The 23869-nt window shown below is 46.8% G+C and overlaps 3 protein-coding genes across 3 annotated transcripts; all 3 read left to right on the forward strand.

The window, feature by feature from the left end:
* Positions 1 to 3036: 3036 nt before the first annotated feature.
* Positions 3037 to 4314, forward strand: LOC108545362 (uncharacterized). Its single transcript, XM_017896932.1, has 2 exons — positions 3037 to 3544; positions 3953 to 4314. Exons 1-2 carry the CDS (start codon positions 3037 to 3039, stop codon positions 4312 to 4314), a joined length of 870 nt encoding a protein of 289 aa, XP_017752421.1.
* A 4855-nt stretch (positions 4315 to 9169) lies between these two features.
* LOC108556261 (uncharacterized) lies at positions 9170 to 10797 on the forward strand. The gene is made up of 3 exons (XM_017912278.1): positions 9170 to 9617; positions 9696 to 9782; positions 10529 to 10797. Exons 1-3 carry the CDS (start codon positions 9170 to 9172, stop codon positions 10795 to 10797), a joined length of 804 nt encoding a protein of 267 aa, XP_017767767.1.
* Positions 10798 to 18043: 7246 nt separating this feature from the next.
* On the forward strand, positions 18044 to 18990 carry Osi6 (DUF1676 domain-containing protein Osi6). Its single transcript, XM_017896910.1, has 3 exons — positions 18044 to 18379; positions 18455 to 18557; positions 18653 to 18990. Exons 1-3 carry the CDS (start codon positions 18044 to 18046, stop codon positions 18988 to 18990), a joined length of 777 nt encoding a protein of 258 aa, XP_017752399.1.
* Positions 18991 to 23869: the final 4879 nt, after the last annotated feature.

Consider the following 23869-nt stretch of genomic DNA (forward strand, 5'->3'; position numbering starts at 1 on the left):
AATTTTCGAGAATTCGGGAGAGGAGATGGCGCGTGAAGCAGTGCTTTCTTCTTTCGAAAATTAAACCAGGTGAACGAAGTCACCTGCACACACGAATCTGCAGGGTCTCGCGAGCACGAGGCTCGAACTTGGCACACTTCGTCACACACGCCTTCTTCCTGGCGTAATTGTTTCTTGTTACGGCACGCGGTGCCGCGATATTTACTTTCTTTACGAGCGTAATATAACGCAGGTCCGTTGCTTTCTAGCGTGTTTTTCACCTCGATTCGAGTTCTCGCCGGCCCAAGAGCCACGGAATCGCTTCCGTGCACGTGTCGAGCAATTCTTTCGCACGGTATGCCTCTCCTATTGTCGATGTGAACGAATCAAGAGGAAAAGTCGGGAAAATACAGGAGAATGAAACGGTGAAACGGCCGATTACACGAGTAAAGAGTCGGTGAAATGGCGTTGATAAATCGTATTTTCCATCGCAGTCCCGATTTCAGCCGCTGTTTACGCGTTCTACGCTCTCTACCCGAAAAAGCAGCAGGTGAGAAGATCACGAGCGATAAGGATCGTGAACCGAATGCAGTTTACATTAATAAACTCCTCAAGCTTTCTTAAATACGCAGTTCCTTGCTCAAGAACACACGGAGGAAGCATATCCGTGGGGGTAAGGGAAAACGCTGCGTGAATCGATTTAAAATAATTCTGCTTTATTTATTAACTGGACCGCGGAATACACGATTTACGTATTTATGGGAAAGAAATTATTAAGAACGAACTTTACGTTGGAAAAGTTATGCAATTCAGTCGAATGCTGAGAGAGAGAGAGAGAAAGAGAGAGAATTGACTTGGAAAAATTGAAAATGAAAATATTATTTCTGTGTTAATTAAATGTCCATGATCTTTTAATTTTGTTTACACGTGATTATACCATATTTTGAACCTATTGGAAAGAATTTTTAGATATAATAACATTCCTATTATGTTTAAAATTATAATATAATAAATTATGTCAAAGGAGATGCACAGTTTTGACATACACACGATTAGACTATACTTTGAAGCTACTCGAAAGAATTTTTAAACATAATAATGTTCCTATTTAAAATTATAATATAATAAATTATGTTAGACGAGATGCAAACATGATTTTCCTCAGAGCCATAGAAACAAACTCGTAATTGCTATTTTTGAATATTTCTTTTTAACCTAAAAATATGACAAAGAGATACTGTTTTATATACCAATAAACAATACGACCTTTCTAAATAAATTCCATAAAGCATTTTTATTCTTTATCCCTGTATTTTGATAGGTAAAAAAAAAAGATATATTAAATTAAACGAAATGCATAGTCTTGCATGATTTTCCTCAGATAATTCTCAATCTAAAATACGACGAAGAGATACTGTCTTACACACCAATAAACAATACGATCTTTCTAAATAAATTCCATAAAGCATTTTTAATTTTTAGCTCTTTATTTCAATAGGCAAAAAGGAATAAATAAATAAATAAATTAAATTAAACGAAGTGCATAGTCTTGCATGATTTTCCTCAGATAATTCTCAATCTAAAATATGACGAAGAGATATTGTCTTACACACCAATAAAAAATACGATCTTTCTAAATAAATTCCATAAAGCATTTTTAATTTTTAGCTCTGTATTTTGATAGGTAAAAAAAAAAATATATTAAATTAAACGAAATGCATAGTCTTGCATGATTTTCCTCAGATAATTCTCAATCTAAAACATGACGAAGGGATACTGTCTTAAATATATTTCACAAACCATTTTTAATTATAATCTCAATATTTTGGTAGATAAAAAATGAAAAAAGTATCCTGATTCTGCGTTTTCTATCGAACATTCGATAATCTCCGAATGCACCCCCAAAATACTGTACTATCAATCAAGTCCACGAGTATCGAAGAAACCCTGCGAAGCATTACAACCGAGCCTAAATATCGAAGAAAAATGTGCACGTGTCGTGCGATCGGAATGGAAGCAATGCCGATAGCATCGGCGATGCCTGTCGCAGTGGTTGTAGCAAAGAAATGGCCACTCATTGGGCCGCTGGCGTGCGTGCTCCACATCCGTGACACGGTTCTCGCGGTGGGTCGTGGCTGTGTCCAACGCGTCCAGGAATCCGCGCGGCTGTGTACGTAAAACGGCAACAAACGCCTCTACTTACGTAGGATCTGCGGAGTCGCCGAAGGTGTCCGCCAAAGGGGGAACCAGTTTGCGGGAACGCGAGCCCTCGCCTCGGGATCTCGGGTCGGTGCTCTTTTCAGCGAGATCGCGCGCGTAGAAGGAGGCAATCGTGCGCAATGGATCCCACCACCAGGTACCCGGCGACCAGTCAGCCAGCCAGCTCGTATCACAGGCAAAAGTGGGCACCACCCGCCCCCGTGTGAGCTGCCGGTTTCCGCGCCTCCTGCGGGAAGGTGGTGCTTGTGCAGCACGTTTTCGCGTACGCACCTTCCGCCGGTGGTCTACGTATATAAAGTGGCCGGGGCGAGACCACGGGTTCAGAATACTCGCTACGCTCGATACACGCATCGGGTGGCTACTTAGCACACGCGGCCAAGGGACGCCTTTGACCAGCGATCAGCTCAGACAGGAAGGACAGAGAAGAGGCGACGTCCCTCGGTTAAGTGTCCTCGAAACGGCTTCCGATCTCCGGACCTGAGGACTGACATTTTGGTAGGTACCTTGGACAGGGTCATCTTATTCCGGAATAACTTTTGGACGGGTTATTGGACACTTTTCGCGATCGAGTAATCGAGTTTCTCGTGATGCTAGTCTTGGGGTAGCTTGGATTTTGGCATATCGAGGCTAGTCTCTGTCAAATTTGCAACAGTAGTGGAATGTGCTATAAAGATTAACGATCTGTCTGTTAGGCTTTTGGCTATCTGCGTTGCTAGTCCAAATTTGGTACAGGGTTGCTCATCACAGGTGTGAGCATAGTGATTCTTCATTTACGAAATAAATTGTTAAGAGAGACTTTTAGTGTCATTAGATTATACTGTTATACAGAAGAACAAGATGAAGGCTATTCTGTTATTCCTGTCGATCTCGTGGCTGGCCATGTGCTTGGCGACCCCGTTGGAGAAGCTCGACAAGATCAGCGTCATCGAGCAGCAGTCCGTGACGCTAACGGATCGGGTAAAATACGAGGAGGAATTGCTGCGGAAGTTGAACTTCAAGTGCTCGCAGAACGACATCAGCAGCTGCGTGATGCTGAAACTGATTACCTACATGAACAAGCTACTGAAGAAGGCGTCGATCGAGCTGACCGACGACATCGAGATCAGAAAAACCAGCCAGACGTCCGAGGAACTGACCACCTTCGAGGTTGGCAGAAGCAAAGACGACGATTCCGAGGTCCTCGACCTTGTCGCGAACAAGGTGTACGCTTTCGTCAAGTCCAGGAGTATCAAGTGGAGGATCCTGCCCGAGGACGACGTCGTCGTTTCCGCTTCGGAAGACGAGAACGGGTCGTTGAATCTTGGCCTGTCAATTGAACGGGCGGACAATGTTCCCGAGCAGGATGGTAATGAAATCTTTGATATCTATAGATACTAATTCTTCCAGAGACATATAGTTAAGGGTACAGTGATCAGTTACAGCCCCCTAAATTCTCAAAACAACCCTAAACCCATGAAAAAAACTCTTTAAACCCCCTAAATGTTGACAGAAATTAGCCCCAAAAATCGCCAGTTGCTCGTTTTATCCAGATTCCTATGTACACGGTTCTCACTCTTGATGCCCAATTATCATCCACGTTGACACTCGCTTTTACTCTCCGCTTCCTCATCACGTTTGGTGTAATTCGAACGCAAATCCTCCGGGCTAGCAATTTGGTCACGCCTGAGTAGACTTTACTAGCATAGAAAGTCCGAGAGTTTTACCTTCCTCGACGAAAGCGATATCACTGGCTGATCCGTCATCTGCCTTTCAGGACGTGGCAAGAAGAACAATAACCTTGGTCCACTGATCGCCGCGGCGGTGCTGAAGATCGGTCTGATCGGCGGTCTGGCCTTCAAGGCGCTCGCGTTACTAGTTGGCAAGGCGTTGCTTCTTTCGAAGATCGCTCTTCTCCTCGCCGGTATAATCGGCCTGAAGAAGCTGTTCTCTCAGCAGAAGCACGTGACATACGAGGTGGTGGCGCATCCTCATCACAGCTCGAGTCACACGTTCAGCTCGGATCATGGCCACGGGGACAGCTACTCGAGCGGCTGGGCCAGGAGTTTCCACGGTCAAGGTCCGATCTCGGGGCAACCCGACGCTCACGATCTGGCCTACTCGGCGCACGTGAAGTGAGTCCAGGCAGCAGACCCGTGGATTCGGATTCGTGGTACCTGATGCCTAGACCGTGGTCAGGACCACCGATTCTTGCCAGCACATTCTTGCCGTTAAATTTAGTCTCTAATTCCTTACCGATCTTTCACCTTTTACTCATTCTCTGTCATTTTTCATCGTTTTCATCTCTTCCACCCTTATTTTCTATAACGATCATTCTTACTCGTTAACTATGTCGGACTGACTATGGACAGAGACGATTCCCCACGAGATATCGTTTGGACCAATTGGATTGACACTGTACACGGATTTTGACTGTCTAGTTGACTATTACAGACGACTATGATCGCGTTCATTACGTAATCCGCGTTGATCGTCCCACCGGCCTCTAGATTATGCGATAGCTATGTCAGTGAATCGCGTATTTCACGAGGCATTACCAAGTCGATTCACGCTCACGACGGACGAGACGCTCCCATCGACACGGAAAAATACAGACGCACGAGGACGGACTGCATAGCTTCTTGTAACTATACTCTATTTATCGAATAATTTATCATTAACTTATTAGAGTGCCTTCCCGCCATCGCGGGACGCGGATTGTACAATGATGTTACATTTACGTTGTTCTTTGTATAAATAAATATTTATTGTTCTTTTGTAAAGCGTCTACACACCTACATCTAGCTAATCCTGTACGGGGAAATTAGCGCAATGTCCGAAGGAATCATTTGTATTTTAATTTCTACCTGCGCTGTGTTACACTTGTTACAGGAATATTAAAAATAGCTATAAGAGGATTAAAAGGTCACGGTGTTTAGAGAAACGTTTTATCGAAATTATTATAATCACGTAATAAAAGGAGTACGCGAGTGTCCGTTCATTTACCTAGCATAACCCAAAAGTGATCGTATAACAGAGTGACATAGAAGCCTTGTTCCCTAACCAGAGAGGATAGGTAGGTTGCAAATACGTCTCTAATTGAGCACCATTATCCTGAATTACGGTACTCGAGATGGCCGATAGAAATTACAGGTTTAACACCTTGTGTCATCTTCATCGCCGTCTATCACAGCTTTGCTGCACGGTAATTACGATTACACGCGAGTAAGAACTCTGTAACCGGACCCATCTCGTAGCCCCGCGAGACCGACCCGCCATTTTGCCGATCGCGCCAGCTATTTCCGTTCTAGAAGAATCTCGCGCGATCGTGACGAATTAACGGGCCCAATAATTCGTTATCCCTGGTCTGTTTCCCATTAGAAAATCTCAGACGAAATTCCTACTAATCGTTAACATTTTCATTAACCAAGCCAATTCTTCTCATTCATGCGTCCAGAGCAAAGCAGCGGAACGAATCTCGAGCATCGCGTCTGACAAGCGAGACACGGCTCGGGAACACGATTTTATTCGAGGAACGATTACACGCTTTATCGTGGACAGTTGAATGGAGTATCTCTGACCGTTCGATGGCAAAAATATGCCAAATGTCTCGTGGTATTCATCGCGTCGCGCTTCGCTTTGCGGAACTTAGCGGGACTTCGATGCCAGGTGTGACGATGGCGTCGAGTCGCGCTAGGAATTTCATACCGATTCCTCTATATTTCGATTCAGAACAGACTATAATTCCATTTAATCTCACGTTCGACGAATTAAAATATCTCCCAAACTACCGCAAGACGCTGTCATCTATTGCCATTGCGACACTGGTCTGATAAAAAGAGAAATATGTAACGGATATCGGAAATGTATAGATTATATCGCGTTAAAAAGCTATGTAGAGCAAAGGATCCTAGAAGGAATCGTAAAAATAACTTTCCACGATCGCGAATGACAACGACGATCACGATGGTATCCCAAATTCTCGACGCCTCGAGCAGCTATCCCTACCTCGGTGTCTGTGGACTTTCGGAGGCGTCGAAGATGATCGGAACGAAGGGAAAACTACCGGAGGCGCGCGATGCACGAGGCATCTCTCAAATTCAAATAAGTCGTCCCCGTTTCGCGTTGGCCGCTTTCTCCGCCTCGATTGGGAAGGATCGGAAAGGAGATGACGGCTCGATAAGGGACACCCGGGAGAAAGAATCTCCGTCTCTCTCCCTTCTTCGCTCCCCGAGATCAACTTTCGGTTTCGGGTACGGGAGAGAGGCGGTCGTCATCGTTGACCCAGTTCTCGATCGTCGTAAATCGGAAGAAAAAAGAAAGATCGACACGTGCGGATCGATACCGTAGCTCGAACGCGAGAATTCGACAGCCGATTTTTCATAGCCCGCGATTGGCAGCAGTTAGCGTTCCTCGCGTGGATGGGCCAGTAGGGCCGCGAAAAAATGGCGAATAACTTGGACAGGCTCGAAATTTCTATGTTTCCGTGATCGAGATTGTTCCTCGATCGAAAATTCCGTCAATCGATTTCTTATAACTCGCGATAAGGGTACTTGGCTTTCCTCGCGTGGGTGGGCCAGTAAGGCCCAGAAGAAATGGCGAATAACATGGACAGTTTCGGAGTTTCTATGTTTTCGTGATCGAAAAGTTTTCCTCGATTGAAAATTCGTCAATCGATTTCTTATAACTCGCGATAAGAGTACTTGGCTTTCCTCGCGTGGGTGGGCCAGTAAGGCCCCGAAGAAATGGCGAATAACATGGACAGGTTCGGAGTTTCTATGTTTTCGTGATCGAAAAGTTTTCCTCGATTGAAAATTCGTCAATCGATTTCTTATAATTCGCGATGGCAGCACTCGGCGTTCCTCGCGTGGGTGGGCCAGTGAGGCCCTGAAAAAATGGCGAATAATTTGGACAGGTTCGGAATTTCAATGTTTCCGTAATCGAGACACGTTCCTTGATCGTTCGTCAACCGATTTCTCATAACTCGCGACGGCAACACTCAGCGTTCCTCGCGTGGGTGGGCCAGTAAGGCCCAGAGGAAATGGCGAATAACTTGGACAGCCTCGGAATTTCTATGTTTCCGTGATCGAGACACGTTCCTCGATCGAAAATTCGTGGCCTGGTTCCTTTTCCGGGCAGCGTTCTCGCCGGATTCGGAGAAATTCGTCGCGAGAGGTGAAAGTATCCGTAGGAATCGATCGGATCTTCTTATTATCGACGGAGGAGGATGTTGAACGGACGTTTAACGGTGTCGACGAGTCTGTGAATGATCGTCTGCCTCTCGCCGACACACATTTCGTCCATCGAAAGGAGAAAACGTCTCTCATAGATTCTAACGCGGCGACGGAAATGTACGGAGAAACCTGGGCCCGATTAAACGCTCTCGGCTTTTTTGCCGCGGGGAAACAGGGACACTCGGCCTGGCGAATTTTACCGAGCTGAATTTGCACGCTCGAAAAGCGGACGATCACGCTGTACAGTTACTAGACCTGTCGTTATCGCGAAATTTACGACCGTGAGCTGTGGACTAATTAAAGACCGCTACTTCAACGGGGCAAGAAGAACGCTGAGACTCTAAATACACAGGACCCTGTCGGTGATCCACCAAGAGACTAGAGAAGAACCGAGAAGATTCACCGCCTGATTTCATCAAATTTCGAATACTCGTGGTATTCGCGAAATCGGTGCACGAGAATCGGTACCGAGAACGTTCCAAGCGACGAAACCTGGCCCAAGACGTCTCGAGGGATCCCTAAGACCCAAGACGTCGATCCCAGCTACCCTTCCTCGCTTCTTCCGAACGAATGAAAAGAAGAAACGAGGGAGAGAAGGAACCAGGAAGTGTCTGGAATCGGACGCGAGTCCCTCGCGATCGTCGATCGGGTTTCAAGGATACACGATCGTCCGTGTGGCGTGGCGTCGTGGCGAGGAACGAGCGAACGGTTTCGAACCGGGCCTAGTTATACCTACCAGCCGGCGTTACGTATATGTATACGGTGTATCGTTGGAGCAGAACGCGAAGGGAAGTGGAACAGAAGAGAAAGGTATGCGGAGAGATGAACTAGTTTCGTTCGCCGATCTGGCCTGGTGTCGATCGAGCCAGACCACCGATCGCGCCTCCCACCTGTTCCGTCTACGCGCGCACGATCCTCACGAAGGGTCTCGTGATCGTTCCGTTCGGCCAGCATGATTTCCCGGGCCATGGAAAACGGTCTTCATGGTGGCTAATATCTGGCGCGGACACGACTGACTCGCGTGGCCGTTCGTTAATTGCATATTGAAAGATGAGCAACGCGCAGTCACGCGGCGTACAGAGCGCGTTTCGAAATCGGCCACGTTCTCTTCTGCTCCACTAAAGCGCGGAAAGAGGGAAAGGAAGCCGTATCCGGAGCCTGGGACGGGCGGGGTGCGCCGGTATCAGGAGACGTTGATATCCAGTGATCTAGAATAAAAGAGGCGCGAAGACGAGAGGCATGGGATCCGCAAACGGAGAGAAAACGAGAGCCTGCCACGGCGAGATGAACGGAGACGGCTGTGGCGGAGGCGTAGGCCCGCGTCGCGCGTGCTGGTCGCGCCTGCTCGCTCGCTCGCTCGCCGGCCTCGCAGCCAACCGCGGCGTAACGCTCTAAAACGTTTCGAAAATAAGAAATAAAAAAAACAATCCACGGGAGGATCGGCCGAGCGGGCGAAAAATTGCAGGCTAATGCACACGGCCGACAACACGAATAAGAGAATGGTCTATGGCTGCTCCGAAGTGGCGATGCTCTCGTTGCTTTTTTCGTAGTACAATCACCGACCGGCACGTACAACTATATAAATGAGATTTGAGAAACGCCTCGATGCACCACTCGGACCTCCGCCGTAGGTTCCGTAGGATCGCTAATCTACCAGAGTGTGTCTTTAATCGCGAGTCGCGTGGTTCGATCAAGACTGGGATATCTGTTCCGTTGATAAATAGAGAGCTTCGAATTAGAGTACGAACACGGTTCACGCGATGGATTGGTCCGGGAACGCGTTGACACGCGGGCAGCAACGACGTTGCTTGGTCCTCTGTTTGCTGATCGCTTGCGTAGCCACGCAGGCCTACTCCACCGACATCAACGACACCAAGGACGCCTGGAGCACGTTCTCCACCGACTGCTCTAACGCTGACTCGAAGAACATATCAGTGTCCTGTTACGGAGTCAGGATCGTCAGGAAGATCGTGCAACAGTTGCTGGAGAAGTCCAGCAGGGAGCCCAACATCGAGATCTTCGACGGGGTCAGCCTGGTCGAGGTACCAGGAGCTAGTCCGATCAGGAAGGGAAGGTTCCTCAAGGGATTCGGCAGTATGGGCACTCTGGTGCAGTTTTTGGAAGGACGGGAGCTGAGGATCAAGCTGCCGAGCATCTTCCCGCAGAATATCGAGAGTGCTCTCCAAGAGAGTTTGCCGGTTGATCAAGGTTCATTGCAGATCCGATTACCTTACAACTCGGCTCGTGCTTCTACGGGATAATTGAGAGGTTTTGTCTTCATTTCAGCCAGAAGAGGCGGTGGTGGTGGATTTGGAGGAGGTGGCGGAAAGAAGGGAGGCGGTGGCGGTTATCTCATAATGGCGCTGATGATGGGTAAGACTATCTAGCGACTACGACCCCTAAATCCCTGTTCAACCTTGGGATAAATCCTTCGATCATTTCGATCGATTAATCGAAAACGGATATACCAAACTAGAGCTAAATTCTCCTAACTATAACGCGAATCTCCACATCTCGAATACACGAGAACCTACCCTATGTTAGACTCATCCGTATTATCCGTTCAGATTTAATCCTTTGACTACTGTGAGCACTTAACAATTGCTGAAGAACTTAGATGATCAGCTATCGGATTAATTAAATGGCTGTAGTACTGTGCAGATGGCTACACTCGGTACTGTATTGTCCTTTGTCAATATCACTACTTAAAGACGCTTAGAAATCTTGCTCTTGCGATACTATGAACGTCAGAAGTATCTTTTGCAGTTAAATTTTAAGTATGTTCAGTAACAATTCACTGCAGAATACGAAGGAATAAATAATGTTGTTTTAATATAGTTGAATACAGTCTTTCCATTATTATTATTTGAATATATAATATAATATAAATATATAAAGTAATTAACAATTTCTCAGAAATGCACACCTAACCTAAAAGTTCCACCGTTCTCGCTGTACATCGTATATGGATTCCTATCGTGTGGTACGACTGGTGCGTTTGAAAGTCTGCAGTAGTGAAAGAGATAATCTCTAAATTCAAGTACCGTGTACCAAATTAACCTCTAGTTGTAATTACTCGAATCTCCATCGAGATCTAACCTCGCTGCTGTGATTTGCAGGCAAGATGATGGCGGCGTTAGGATTCGGTGCCCTCGGTCTGTTAGCCATGAAGGCGTTGATGGTGTCCGCGCTGGCGCTGATGCTCTCGTTGATCGTGGCCGTGAAGAAGCTGACGAGCGGTCACGACAGCGGTGGCGGGCACCACGTAGTGTACGCGCAGGACGTCGGCCATCATCATTACCGGAAGAAGCGATCGTTCAGCGACGTGGACCACGACCTCCCGTACAGAGGGTACGCGCACCTGTTCAAAGACTCGCGGGTGTCCTGATGCGATCGAGCGAGCCGCACAAGGAGCCGTTCGTCGTAGATCTTCGAGAGCCAAGCCGATAGACTATAATTAACCAGCGAGAAGGAGACCTCACGAGCGATCTACGAGACACGACACGAGACAAGGACGGCCGTTCTGGACAGTGACAATGACGCCGACACGGTAATAGTGACAGACTAGACAGAGACTCCCGTTGGAAAGTGAGGCTTTAGAGATTCGCTTGGCACACGAGGCGCTATACAGAGCTTAGTGATGAAAACGTAACGATCGGTTGTGGACCACGGTGATCATGGGACGGAGCATCGACGACACGGACGGACGCTGGAGAAACCAAAGTACACTTTGTCGAAGCATGTTTATTTATTACCCTTCATTCTCTACACTCATCCATTCCGCCACTTTTGTACTATTTATTTATTACGCAACCGAATAAAAAGTATCCAACTAATTGCCTGACCAAAGCTCGTGTATGCGTGTGCGTGTCTGTTTCATTCTGTCGCTTCACCTCGCGCAGGAGAAACGAACGGAACGAGAGAAATAGAGAAATAGAAAGAAACCGCGTACAGGTTGCAGCTGTTGGAAGAAAATTCGTAATCGAGAACGATGGACCAGATGTCTCGGAGATCTGTCGGGCAGGAGCGTAGGAAAATCGGACGACGGAATCGGAACCGATCGAGGAAAGTGTGCCAACGAGTCGCCATACCGTGCGTTGCATATTTCCTTCTGCATGCTTGCGATGCTCGCGATTAGACTCTCTCGTCTAGCTATTCCTAATCGAACGGATTAACGAGCATAAGGAGGCAAAAAGACCTCAGCCGGAGGACTCTCCCTGCCCCTCGTGATCCGGATGTCCGCGTTGGTGGGACGGTTGTGGGTAAGCGTGTCTCGCAAGTAGAACGACGCGATTGTGTAAGAAATCGTGCAAAGTGAAACGTTCTTCGTGGAACTAACGTCTCTAAGAGCAGTGTGTTCCGAAGTGTGATCGCAATTACCATAAACGTCAGTGCTCCACCGGCCGGTTCTTCCAGTTAATTAACGATTTCATGTACCGATTTAATCGTTCGCGTCTGCTCAACGAAACGGCCGAGACCGTTTATCGTTTACGCGACTAGATCCCACCTTTTCTGCAATATTTTCCGTATCGCAATGGACTCACATGCTCGTCCACATGTTTCTGGAAAACTCTCCGTGACGCAGGATTCGACGCAGTCCGATTTCCGCGAGAGAAACGGCGACGATCGAAGCCGTGGAGCGGCCGATCGAGAGAGTCGGCGCAGTTTCACAGGCCTTCCTCTTTCTATGCACCTTCTCCTCCCTACTCGCGCCGCTTCCCCCACCTGGTCGATTTTCTTCGAACTAGGCCCATTCCCCGAGTTCTTCACCGCCAGCGGGGCCTGGAGGGAGGAAAAGCGTGGTCGGGGGACCGAGACCCACTGACACACATTCCGGACGCTTCCTTTTTTACCTTTGAAATATCATAAAACGGGGGAAACGCGCAGGTAATCGGCTCAGATCGCGCAGTGATCGCCGCGCACGCGCAGCGGACGGACGATGACCGATTGCGAGAGCGCTCTAGCGGAAATACCACGACTTCTCGTTCCTTCCATCATGGCTGCCGACGCAGTATCCCTTCACGCTCATATTTCAACTTTTTTGTCGATTTAAACATAAATTACAGCTCGAAATTTCACTCCTTCTCTCTTCGCCATTCTATTATCGATGTCTACAAACTTTCTCGCTATTCCTGGCTCTTTTCTGAATTAATAAACAGGTTATTTTATCATTCGTTTCAACGTGGAAATATACATTTCTGTTCCACTGATCCCGTTGTGGTATTTTTAATATCCAGGTTTAATTTTTGGGAGCTCGTTAAATATTTTCAAGGGATTTTAATAAAGTTTGCTTTTCGTTTTCCTCCGCTTTCATTTTCTTCCCTCCGTGAAGCTCTCCCGACAACCCCCTCTCGCGTGGCCGGTTTTATCAAAATCGGCACGTAATTCCCGCTCTGCTTTCGTTTTCTTCCCCCGCCCAGGGACGGGCAGAGCGACAGGGCGATTAAAGTTTTATAGCGCCGTAAACTCGAGCGCGACGCGTCTGACGTCAGCTGCATCGCCAAGAGAAAACGAAAGTTAGAACGTTTTCGTGAATGGACCGGCAAAACCGCAACGACGGAATGGTCGCGAGTGTTCCCGGTTTGGTAGACATTCCAAATTTTCGTTCTACATCTAACAATAATATCACGTCAACTCATAAGATCCTCGTCGAAACGCTGTCGAATAATTAATTAATATTAATTAATATGGCGGTTCCTCTTTCACCGTGATAAAGGGGCCCGTTACATTCCTCGCTCATTACGATCGACGAAAGGAAACTTAAAATTCAAATGCGACGATATCGACCGATTTTACGAACGCACGCGTGTCAACCACGGATCCTCGTTGTTCCAAATACTTAAAAATTCCTGTTGGAACGATCCTACGGGTATTAGAGAATAGATACGTCCGAATAAACGTTATCCGATTTGTTAATCGAGGTATCTCTGCAAGTGGTTAACGATGCTACCGGTAAATGGGTGTCGGAGAATTAACGATTTGGGTGTGTGTGATTTATGAATGGCCAGTGGATTCTTTAAATTCCTGCGTCGTAGGATTTTGAGGTTATACGAAGACGGTACTGGAGTTGCCGATGCAATGGTGGCGCTAGTAGTCCGGCCTAACCTAGTTCCGCGTATCACGAAAGTTAGAAAATTTCTGGACTGCGTTGATTAATTAAAATGCGAATACCGTGCACGGGCTGTAAAATTGTTTCGAAAATTGTTTTATAAAATCCCGCAAGTAATTATACGTTCGGCGTGAATTAATAACAACGAGCAAAGGTCTAATTAGCATTTACAAGAACGCTTCTGAACGGTGCGTACATGTTTTTCGGGATTGCCTGATATCTCGGCTTGTCGTTACAAGCTTACACCGATTCACTGGACAGTAAATCGACACCCTGACGAGTAAACGATCCCATCGGATTCGTGTCGACGCGAGGATAAATATGCGTGAATCGGCAACGAGTAGCCAAAATCGGTGAGTCACTCGAAAAAGTGGACTGCGCGAAATTCTTCGACTCTTCCGTTCGACCAGCCTTGACCCCAATCTCGTCTAACATTTTCTCCTATCCAACGGTCGTCGGATGAAAACGTGGTTTCCTCTGAACGCGGCTTACCACCGGATGTGCACGGGAAAATTCGCTCCGATTTCCCTGTTCCTCCCTGTTGACCGACTTTGTCCATTCCTGTTTTCGCAATTTCGAAGTTCGATCGTTAGAAAACGCGAGGCAAATCACAGGGAATTTGCAGGAAATCTCGCGTGCACGATGCGTGGCGTTCTGGGTTAACACGCGGCCGGCCATTAGCGGACCAGTGTCATCGGACGTTTCTCTGGTTCGAGTGAAACTTCGGCCGTGTATGCCAAGCGAGTCGAGGCGAGGAGAAACGTTAAGGTAGCGGGTAACGCGTGCGATGACACCTATTTCGAGTTCACTATTTATTTCCGAATCTCGTTTCGCCGAGAAATTGACGAAAAGGATCGAGAGACCGCAAGGGACAGGTCATTGTCAACCGACAGAGCCGACCGGGTTATAAACAGAGATCCGTGGCATGGTACTGCGGTAACGACACGGCTATGGTAATAAGCCGAGGTAAACACGAGAGAAACTGCGAATGACGAAAGCAAATTTCCTTCATCCTCGATCTACGTGGTCAAACAGAAAAGCTTTGTAGGTCGCCTCGGCCATTCACGAAACATTCCATTACGCGGTGACACTATTCCCTCGTGCATCGTATGATACAACGCACACTTTTCCTACGATTGTCACACCTAGCGAGCCATCGCGTGTCGGCCATCGCGATTCCCCTGGAATTACCGCTAAAACTGAAAGTGGCTGCACCTCGGTGCACGAGGAGCCTGGCTGCTCCACTGACACCCTTTCGCGCCATCCCGAACCTTCTAGAGCATCCTCCAAATTGCATCCCAAACACTCTCGCGAATCGAGCTCCGCTAATCGGCTCGTGCAACAAGACCGAACAAACCGACGCATCCTCGAGTGCCGAACTCGATGCAAAACGACGCGACCAGGATGCGAGAAGTCGCGTAGACTCGGTGAAAGTTTACATAATCCGTTTAACGAGCGATATCAAGCTAATTTCGCGATCCTCGCGGAGATCGTTCTAGTGTTCTTTTAGATCTTACCTGCTGTCTGGGCGTATCCGCTCCTATCCGCTGCTCGCCGTCCCGGAAAAACCTTGGTTTTACTTTTGAACGGATCTCCACCTCCGACCAGACCAAGGATCGACGAAAGGATCCCGGCTGCCACGGCCGAGAAAGGATGAATGAGCACTGACGTAACTTCGGCTGGATTTCCTTTTCGATCCGGTCCCTTCACTGCCATTGTCACGTGCGAAGAAACTACGTCTTATTAGCGCGACCGTGGCACTGCGCGATTATGTCAACGCGACTCGCGTTACGCGACGCAACTAGCTGTGACCTGAGCTCGGTCACAACCCTTGCTTCGGTCTTGACACCATGGTGGGGGAATCCGAGTATCCGCGACGTGGAAAATAATATTATGATATTTTCAACGGACTTGGAAATGTTTCCTAGTCTGAGGTCCTTAACCTTACAGTCGTGGAACCTAGCTAGCTGTGTAATGGAAGCCTGCAGTTACGAAGTCTTTGACAGCTGCTTGCGAAGAATATTCCTACGATTCGCAATATTCGTTAGTAAAATTTTTAAATATTTGCGAGTAGGGATAATTAAGGGAATTAATTTGGATTTGTGACACTTTGAATATCGGTCAATGCTGAGGAATATTTTGAAACCTTGATAATTCTTTATCTAAGAATAAGGTCCTCGTCATTGGCACCTGGTTTTATTCTAATAAGTAGTAACAAGTGGCAATTAATTTTGTATCACTGCCAATTAATATTCTAAAAAGAAATGAAAATTATTAATTAGTATCTCCTGGTCCTTAACTTTAAAATCGTGGCACCTAACTAGCTGTGTAACGGAAGCCTGGAGTTACGAAGTCTTTGACAGCTGCTTGCGAAGAATATTCCTACGATTTGCAATATTCGTTAGTAAAATTTTTAAATATTTGCGAGTAGGGATAATTAAGGGAATTAATTCGAATTTGTGACACTTTGAATATCGGTCATAGCTAAGAAATATTTTGAAATCTTAATAATTCTTTATCTAAGAATAAGAACCTTGTCATTGGCACCTGTTGTTATTCTAACAAATGGCAATTAATTTAGTATCACTGCCAATTAATATTCTAAAAAGAAATGAAAATTATTAATTAGCATCTCCTGGTCCTTAACTTTAAAATCGTGGCACCTAACTAGCTGTGTAACGGAAGCCTGCAGTCACGAAGTCTTTGACAGCTGGTTGCGAAGAATATTCCTACGATTCGCAATATTCGTTAGTAAAATTTTTAAATATTTGCGAGTAGGGATAATTAAGGGAATTAATTCGAATTTGTGACACTTCAAATATCGATCAATGCTGAGGAATATTTTCGAATCTTGATAATTATTTATCTAGGAATAAGAACCTTGTCATTGGCACTTATTATTCTAACAAATGGAAATTAATTTTGTATCACTGCCAATTAATATTCCAAAAAGAAATGAAAATTATTAATTAATATCTCCCAGTTACAACACTCTCACAATTATAATGACGAGCCGATTATACCAGCGACTTAATTAAATTCCATTATGCAAATTAACCCGAAAAAATTCGCCAAAATTAACAGAACCTGTCCGCGAAAATGTGGAACCGAGTGTGTCTCCTCACGAACGCGTAGCCCCAGATCGTTGGCCTGATCGATTTCCCGGATTCACCGGTGATTCCCCGTGGACGAGAGTGTCTCGCGTACGCTGTCGGAATTTCGACGACCTAGCGGCGTGTGTCAGGCAAGAAATTCCAGCGATGGCACCTACACGCGCGGCTATTTCGCAACCGAAATTCCACGGCCGCTTTGTAACCGCTCCAGGTCGGAAGGAACGAAACGAAAACGACAAGAGGCGTGTTATCGACACGGGGGCCCCGTGAGAGTCGCGCAGGGTCAGAGTAGAAAGTGGTGTCCGCGTGTGAGCCGGCCCGATGAAGGTCGGATCCGGGATGTTTGAACCTGATCTATACCAGTTTTCTTTCATTCATGACGATCGAGTTTCGCGCTGGTCACGCGAGGAGAGAGTCACGCCGATTTCTGACCTCTTCCAGCGCAAATTACCGACTAACGAGACTCTTCGCTTACTGCCAGCACGCTTGCATCGATTGCCTGGGATTAGATGTACTAAACGAACACGCAACGGAGTACAGGGCGTCTCTTTCCTGCCTTGACACCTATCAGCTAGGTCTACACGTTTTACCGCTCTCTACCAGCCATTGTTAATTGGAGGAATCTTGTTAATTGCCTCTCCTGGCTTCATAACACTTCCGCGAAGAGAAACGTGGCAGCCTGTCGAGATATCGATCTGTACAGTTTCGTGACTGCAGATCTATACCTTTAGACTCTAGATAGTCTCTCAGGATAACTCTGTGAGCGTTTTACGTGAGATATTACCACGGCTAATTGTCCGAACCTATGTATGTCAAGCTTCCAAGATCAAGTCCAAGTCCAGGTCTGGTTCAGGTTATCTACGGATCTGCCCTTGATTTCCCAATCCTAGAGAATTTTCACGAACAACCTGGGAGAACATGCGTTTAGCCAGGAGAGCAGAGTGACACTTCTGGTAGCGAGATGAAAGGGAAGAACGGAAGAGAAGGTTTCTCCGGTCGTCCCACGGGTGTCCCGTATTCGTTGGCCGTGGGTAGGTCGCAGGTCGTGGCGGATAGATGGGCGGCTGTAAAGCCTGGCAAACACCTATCCGCGTTCGCCGGTCGAATACTTTCGTCGTCCAAGCCGGCTAAACGGCCTGAACGGACCGCCGCGACGCCGTCGAGGCATTGTGACGACACTCGTGCACGGCAAATAGGAAGAAAAAAGAGACAAGGTGGGGCGGTGACGCGGTCGGACGCAGAGGAGGGGCCCGCCAAATATAAGCTAAAGAGATCGTCCGATGGACCACACGAAATTTCACTACGGACGGGACGGGTTTCGGAAAAGGGTAACTCGTCGTTGTGGTAGCAGCTACATCTCGTTTCGTGCCTGGACTTTCCGTTTCAACCTCGAGGAGCATCGGTCAGCAGCCATGAAGATACACGTCGCAGTGGTTTTAACGTCGGCCGTCGTGCTGGCCGCGGCACAGAGCCTGGAGGATTGTCTGCAGAGCGACAGCATCTCTTGCGTGCAGAAGAGCCTGTACCGGAAGGCCAAGGAGTTCTTCGACGAGGACAGCCTCGAGCTGTTCAGTGGTGTTAGCTTGGTGAAGAACGCGGAGGGTCGGGGAAGAAGCTCCAGGACTAGCAAGCAGTTGATTTACGAGCAGGAGATCGACGCTGCTGACAGTGTGGCCGACAGGCAGAGTGCGCTCGAGAACTTCGTCACCGAGGAGGCTGGAGAGTTCCTCACTGGCCGCAGTCTCAGGGTAAATACATCGTGTCAGAGGAGATTATATTTATCCGATCTATGTGAATCGGTCAATACGTCTCTCGATTTGTAGATCAACTTTGCACCTACCTTCGAGAAGATCGGAGAGTCTGCGCGCGCCATCAGCGATGCTGCGCCGGAAGAGGTCCGTCAGGCTGTCAACGAAGTCGTCGAAGGTACCTATTTCCGACTCCCGAAGGAATTATACATTTTTTATTATTGATTACGTTCGTGTTGGGACATTTCTTCACTTTTGTCCTCTTCCTCCCAGGTCGTGGCAAGAAGAAGATGCTGAAAGCGATCCTGCCTCTGCTGATCGCGGCGAAAGTGAAAATCGGTGCACTGGCTACCCTCGCGTACTTCGCCATCGGTCTCATAGCCAAGAAGGCGATCTTCGCGTCGCTCATTTCGCTCGCCGTTTCCGCATTCATCGGTCTCAAGGCTCTCTGGGCGAAGAGTTCTCACGACGTCACACCCTACAACTCATGGAACGGTGGCGGTGGTGGATGGTCGGCGCCAGTGGCGAACGGAGGATGGTCTTCCGGTTCCTCGTGGGACGATTCTCACGCCTATGCGCAGAGTCAAGCGTATTCCGGATACCATCACTAATTCTAGATTAGCTATATTCGTTCAAATTCTTCATCCCTGTCTCTTCCTCCACTTTCCTGTATCTCTTCCTCTCTTCCTTCCTGCCTTCTTCCCCTCGCCCCTTCTTCCTGGCCGATCCAACGATTATTCAGTCCGAATTCCGACGACGATAATTAGCGGATCGATAGGCACTATTTATTGTTATTTATCCAGTTTCGTAACAGTTAGGCGACCACTCTCGCGGTCGCGCGTGTAAATAACGTAATCGTCGTAAGCGCGTACGAATAGGACAAAGGACTTCGGAATCAAAAATAGAGGCTAGTCGCGCCGTCCCGCATCGAATCGGGGCTCGTTTCACCACTCGGTACCACTTCCTATCCCCCGGATCGCAGCCGAACACCATCTAGTCCAGTACGACTTGGATGAACTCTGTCGAACTGCTCTTACCTGAGAGAACCTTTGTAACACCGACGTTTAACCGCCAAATACAGTTTGTACAAAATTACACCCGCTCGTTCAATTACCCCCTGCCTGCCCGGTGTCAAGGGAACATCCTCGTCGAACGACGAGCGTAATCTCGCTGGTCTCGAGCGAGTTTCGCAGTCGAAAATCCTCCCGGATCCGCGCGACGAAAAGAGAAATCACTCGCCGACTTTCCAACCTTCCAGGAACCTCCGAAACGGTCTCCTTTTTTCTCTCTCCTGCTCGTCCGCGTGTTTCACCGGCGAAATTTCAGAGCTGCCGGCCTGGAAACCGGGCGTCGCGAAATCGAGCCGGCGCGACACGTCGAGATGGAAATGGCAGATGGTAGAACAGCGCGGACCACTGTCAAGGGGAAAGTGCACCGGTCGGTGCACGCATCCGGTGGAGCAACGCTGGCTAAGCGCTTGCTCGCGGCGCGCGCGCGGAGGTCGAGAGGCCGAGGCTAGCGTTCGTCATTCTTAATCGGGTCGAGAGGACGGACATTCTACTAAATCTTCCGACCGATGTCTTTAAGTCCCAGATAGAGGAGGAAAATGAGCGACTGGAAAGGAGGTTGACGCAAAATTGCCGTTTCTTCCGTCGGCTCTGGTCAAGTCGCTCCGGGGCCCGCCAGTAAAAATCCTTTTTGCCGCTGCTTTCTGGGCCAATGTTCGACGCGCGACCCACAGGCTGATTAGTGGTTGCAGTCCAGGCGCGAATGTAAAACTCAGCCGATTTGCGCGATCCGCTGGGTTTTATCGTTTCGCAATATCTCTGATGGCTGTCATGACAGTTTCCGAATGAAAACTGAATATGGCGAGTGACAGGAACTAGGGAGTGGTATAACAAAGTGTAAAATAAAAATTGGTACTCTCGTGTTGCTATGAAAATCATTAACCAATGGTCAGCAAATAGTAAAATAGAAATTGGTACCCTTGTGTTGCGATGACAGCTATTAGCCAATGACCACCCTAAAAATTTTAGTGTGATCGTTTTATCGTTTCGCAATGTCTCTGATGGCTGTCATGACAGTTTCCGAGTGAAAACTGAATGGCGAATGACAGGAACCAGAGAGCGGTGTAGCATAGTATAAAATAAAAATTGGTACCCTCCTGTTGCTATGAAAACTATTAACCAATGGTCGACAAGTAGTAAAATAAAAATTGGTACCGTTGTGTTGCGATGACAGCTATTAGCCAATGACCACCCTAAAAATTTTAGTGTGATCGTTTTATCGTTTCGCAATACCTCTGATGGCTGTCATGACAGTTTCCGAGTGAAAACTGAATGGCGAATGACAGGAACCAGAGAGCGGTGTAGCATAGTATGAAATAAAAATTGGTACCCTCCTGTTGCTATGAAAACTATTAACCAATGGTCGACAAGTAGTAAAATAAAAATTGGTACCGTTGTGTTGCGATGACAGCTATTAGCCAATGATCGCCCTAAAAATTGTTACCCTTGCGTTGCTATGAAAGCTATTAGCCTATGGTCGACGAGGAAAATTTGTCAAGATTGATATTTAATTATGGTCCTCGTGGCAAGACGAATAGAGTGGAGATCGGTGAGAATCGTATCGAAAGGTAGCGCCGTTTGATAGAACGAAGGTGAAACGAATCGGGAGAGCAAGAACGCGAGTGTTACGGCTCGTTACGTTCGCTGTACCGCGGCAGGATCGCGAGGGATCCCGAGGAAAAAAAGATGCGGAATTATTTTGAAAGGAAGAGGAGACTTTCGTTAGTGGCGAAGTCACGCGGGGAGAGACACGGTGCATTAATCGTGACGCGGTGTCCAGGCAACTTGTCGTCTTTTATCCCATTCAGCTTGCTGTCCCTCTTCGCGCAATACAATCAAACCTGTCCTGTCACCTTCGTCGGGGCTCATAAAAATTCTCATAAAGATTCAGGAGCTTTTCGACTCTTTGCGACACAGGATTTAGGATTATAAAATAGACCCGTATCGCACAAAAATTTTATTGCGTTTTAAATGGAACAAAATTGGCATACTTTTACTAATAAAGGGATCACACAATGTGAAAACATCAAACTATGAATAAAAGATTATCGTGATAAATCTTCCTCTTGCAACAATTATTTAACCTGTATTGACACGTTAAATGTTGCCAACACGAGCGAATATATTTATAACATTTGTCGAAGGTATTACCAACTGCTTTATATTAACCCTTTGCTCTCGAGAGGTGACTCTCAGTCACCATTTAATAAGATTCTAAAGATCGACGTAAATTAACATATCAAATTTAAAATTACCTAACGATGTGTGGAATGTCGAAGAAAAATAATTCTACGTCTAATTTGCATATAATTTCTCGTTTACCATTTAAAAAATATCGCCGACTCTATGACAGAAAGTCTTCGAATTACTATTTTTCTGTAACGAAAAAGTCGTCGAGTGCAAAGGGTCAATAAGACGAAACATAAACCTATGTGCATGCAGCTATTGCAATATTTCCAGACGGGACTCAAAATGTCCCACCATGCATTACAATTGGTTTATCAAAAAGGTGGGACAAAGATTTAAACAGAGGCAACATCTCTCGAGATTTATATTATTATTGTCTGTATTACTATGTGATACGCAATACTTGGTATATTGGATAATTTGTGCCAGTTATTCGCTAATAAATAAATATAAATATTGTTACGAGATTTTCATATCTACCCAGTATTCGGCTAAGTAAAAGAGCGGATCGTAACTTCAGGGAAGAACAATCCAGCACCTTCTCCAGCCATGGGATTTACAGCTCGGCAAATTTAACCATGATTGGAATTACTCAGCAATCCCATTTCTGGTAAAAATTGTTACGAATCGCGTTTACAATTCTTGTTTTACAAATTCCATCGTTAGATTGCCTAAGATTTCCAATGAATACGTCGCTGATAAGATTTGACCCTACTAAAAGGTTGAAGGCTGACAGCTCTACTCTGAACTTCGGTAAAAGACATCCCATTTTATAATAAACAGCCGATTGTTATTTTATCCGAACATTCTAAAAGGTGCTGGATTGCTCTTCCCTGAAGTTACGATCCGAATATATAGACATGAAAATCTCGTAACAATATTTATATTTATTTATTAGCAAATACCTGGCACAAATTATCCAATGTATTACGTATCACATAGTACTACAGATAATAATAATATAATAATCTGAGCTTCCTATAATTTATTTTACTTTACTAAATCTCCTTAAAAAATTTATTAACAAAAATTGCAAATTATATAACGAGGAATACGATATCGGTAATGGAACTTGGTCCCAAAGCTCTCTTGAATGCATGTTACCATCTGAACACTCTCTCCATTAGCATCGTTGAAGCGAATCGAGTAACGAGTGCAATAATTTTAATTCACGGACGTGAACCCAGGCACTAGACCCCGTAAATCGTCTGGATGTTGCCGAAAGTCGAGCGAAGGCAGAAAAATCGGAACGCGTCGTCCATTAAGTAAGAACGAGGAGTGGAGCTGACGAGCAGGGAAAGAACGAAAGAGGGAAAAAGGGGCGAAAGAAAGAGCCTGGCAGAAAATTGGCGCTGCGCCCCGCGCGCGGTCACGGATCTGCGAGCGAGCGGATGAATAGAGGCTTTCTTTTGGATGTCACAAAAGCGGAATTTCACCTCGCGCTCGTAACGCGAGAGCCTCTATCTCGTTATTAGAGAGTCGTAAAACGTCGGAGCCGAACGAGCGGCTTTGCTCGTATCTAAATCTCGGTACGGTTCTCACGTCACGATTAGTCCCGGCAGTTTCTCATGCGTCACTGGGTTACTTGATTCTCTCTGGTCACCTGTGGATTTCCTAGTGCCTTATTAGCCGCATACCGGCCCATACGCGTGCGCGTCGCCGATAGATGACCGTTGACAGCGATTAGGCCCCGATCCGCGTGATTCGAATCGTTCGGGCCCTGTGTAAATCTGGTAAAAGCGCGACACGGATTCCAGCGGGGAACGAGCCGATGTTTTGGAGTCTGTTTCCGAAGGCTTGTCTGGAAATTGGAAAGTTCGACGTTCGATTTTCAGAAGCCTCCTCCGAACGGGGTTACCTATCGAAAATAACGTATTCGTCTGTGTTTCTCGGTAGTATAACGTATTCGGCTTTATCGTCCGTATCCTGGATCCGAGAGTACCGTTGGACTATCGGAATAGTATCGCGAATTAACTTACAATGGGAACTAGCATAAATAGGGAAATTCAGGGAAATTCACATCTTTCATATCCTCAGCCTCGATTATAGCGCGAAAATAGACGGGAGACCTCGATATAGATCACGATCGTCCGAGGAAGCGAGGGAGCAGAAGCCGGTTTTCCGAGGAAGTCGATCGACACACGCTATACTCGTGTTCCATCGATGTTTCAGCCTCTTGGCACGCAATGCCTTGAACTTTGCCGGGAATTTCGAAACAATCGCCAACCAGCCCGTT

The sequence above is a fragment of the Eufriesea mexicana genome, unplaced genomic scaffold (genome assembly GCF_001483705.2).
Source record: "Eufriesea mexicana isolate 0111107269 unplaced genomic scaffold, ASM148370v2 scaffold4744748132, whole genome shotgun sequence".
Classification (NCBI taxonomy): domain Eukaryota; kingdom Metazoa; phylum Arthropoda; class Insecta; order Hymenoptera; family Apidae; genus Eufriesea; species Eufriesea mexicana.

Bases quoted from the DNA above. Each gene is read 5' to 3' on its own strand.
- LOC108545362 (XM_017896932.1), top strand. From the start codon at position 3,037: ATGAAGGCTATTCTGTTATTCCTGTCGATCTCGTGGCTGGCCATGTGC. The intron at 3,545-3,952 runs GTAATGAAATCT...TCTGCCTTTCAG, and splicing joins CAATGTTCCCGAGCAGGATG to GACGTGGCAAGAAGAACAAT.
- Osi6 (XM_017896910.1), top strand. From the start codon at position 18,044: ATGAAGATACACGTCGCAGTGGTTTTAACGTCGGCCGTCGTGCTGGCC. The intron at 18,380-18,454 runs GTAAATACATCG...CTCGATTTGTAG, and splicing joins TCACTGGCCGCAGTCTCAGG to ATCAACTTTGCACCTACCTT. The intron at 18,558-18,652 runs GTACCTATTTCC...TCTTCCTCCCAG, and splicing joins TGTCAACGAAGTCGTCGAAG to GTCGTGGCAAGAAGAAGATG.
- LOC108556261 (XM_017912278.1), top strand. From the start codon at position 9,170: ATGGATTGGTCCGGGAACGCGTTGACACGCGGGCAGCAACGACGTTGC. The intron at 9,618-9,695 runs GTTCATTGCAGA...TCTTCATTTCAG, and splicing joins GAGTTTGCCGGTTGATCAAG to CCAGAAGAGGCGGTGGTGGT. The intron at 9,783-10,528 runs GTAAGACTATCT...TGTGATTTGCAG, and splicing joins CATAATGGCGCTGATGATGG to GCAAGATGATGGCGGCGTTA.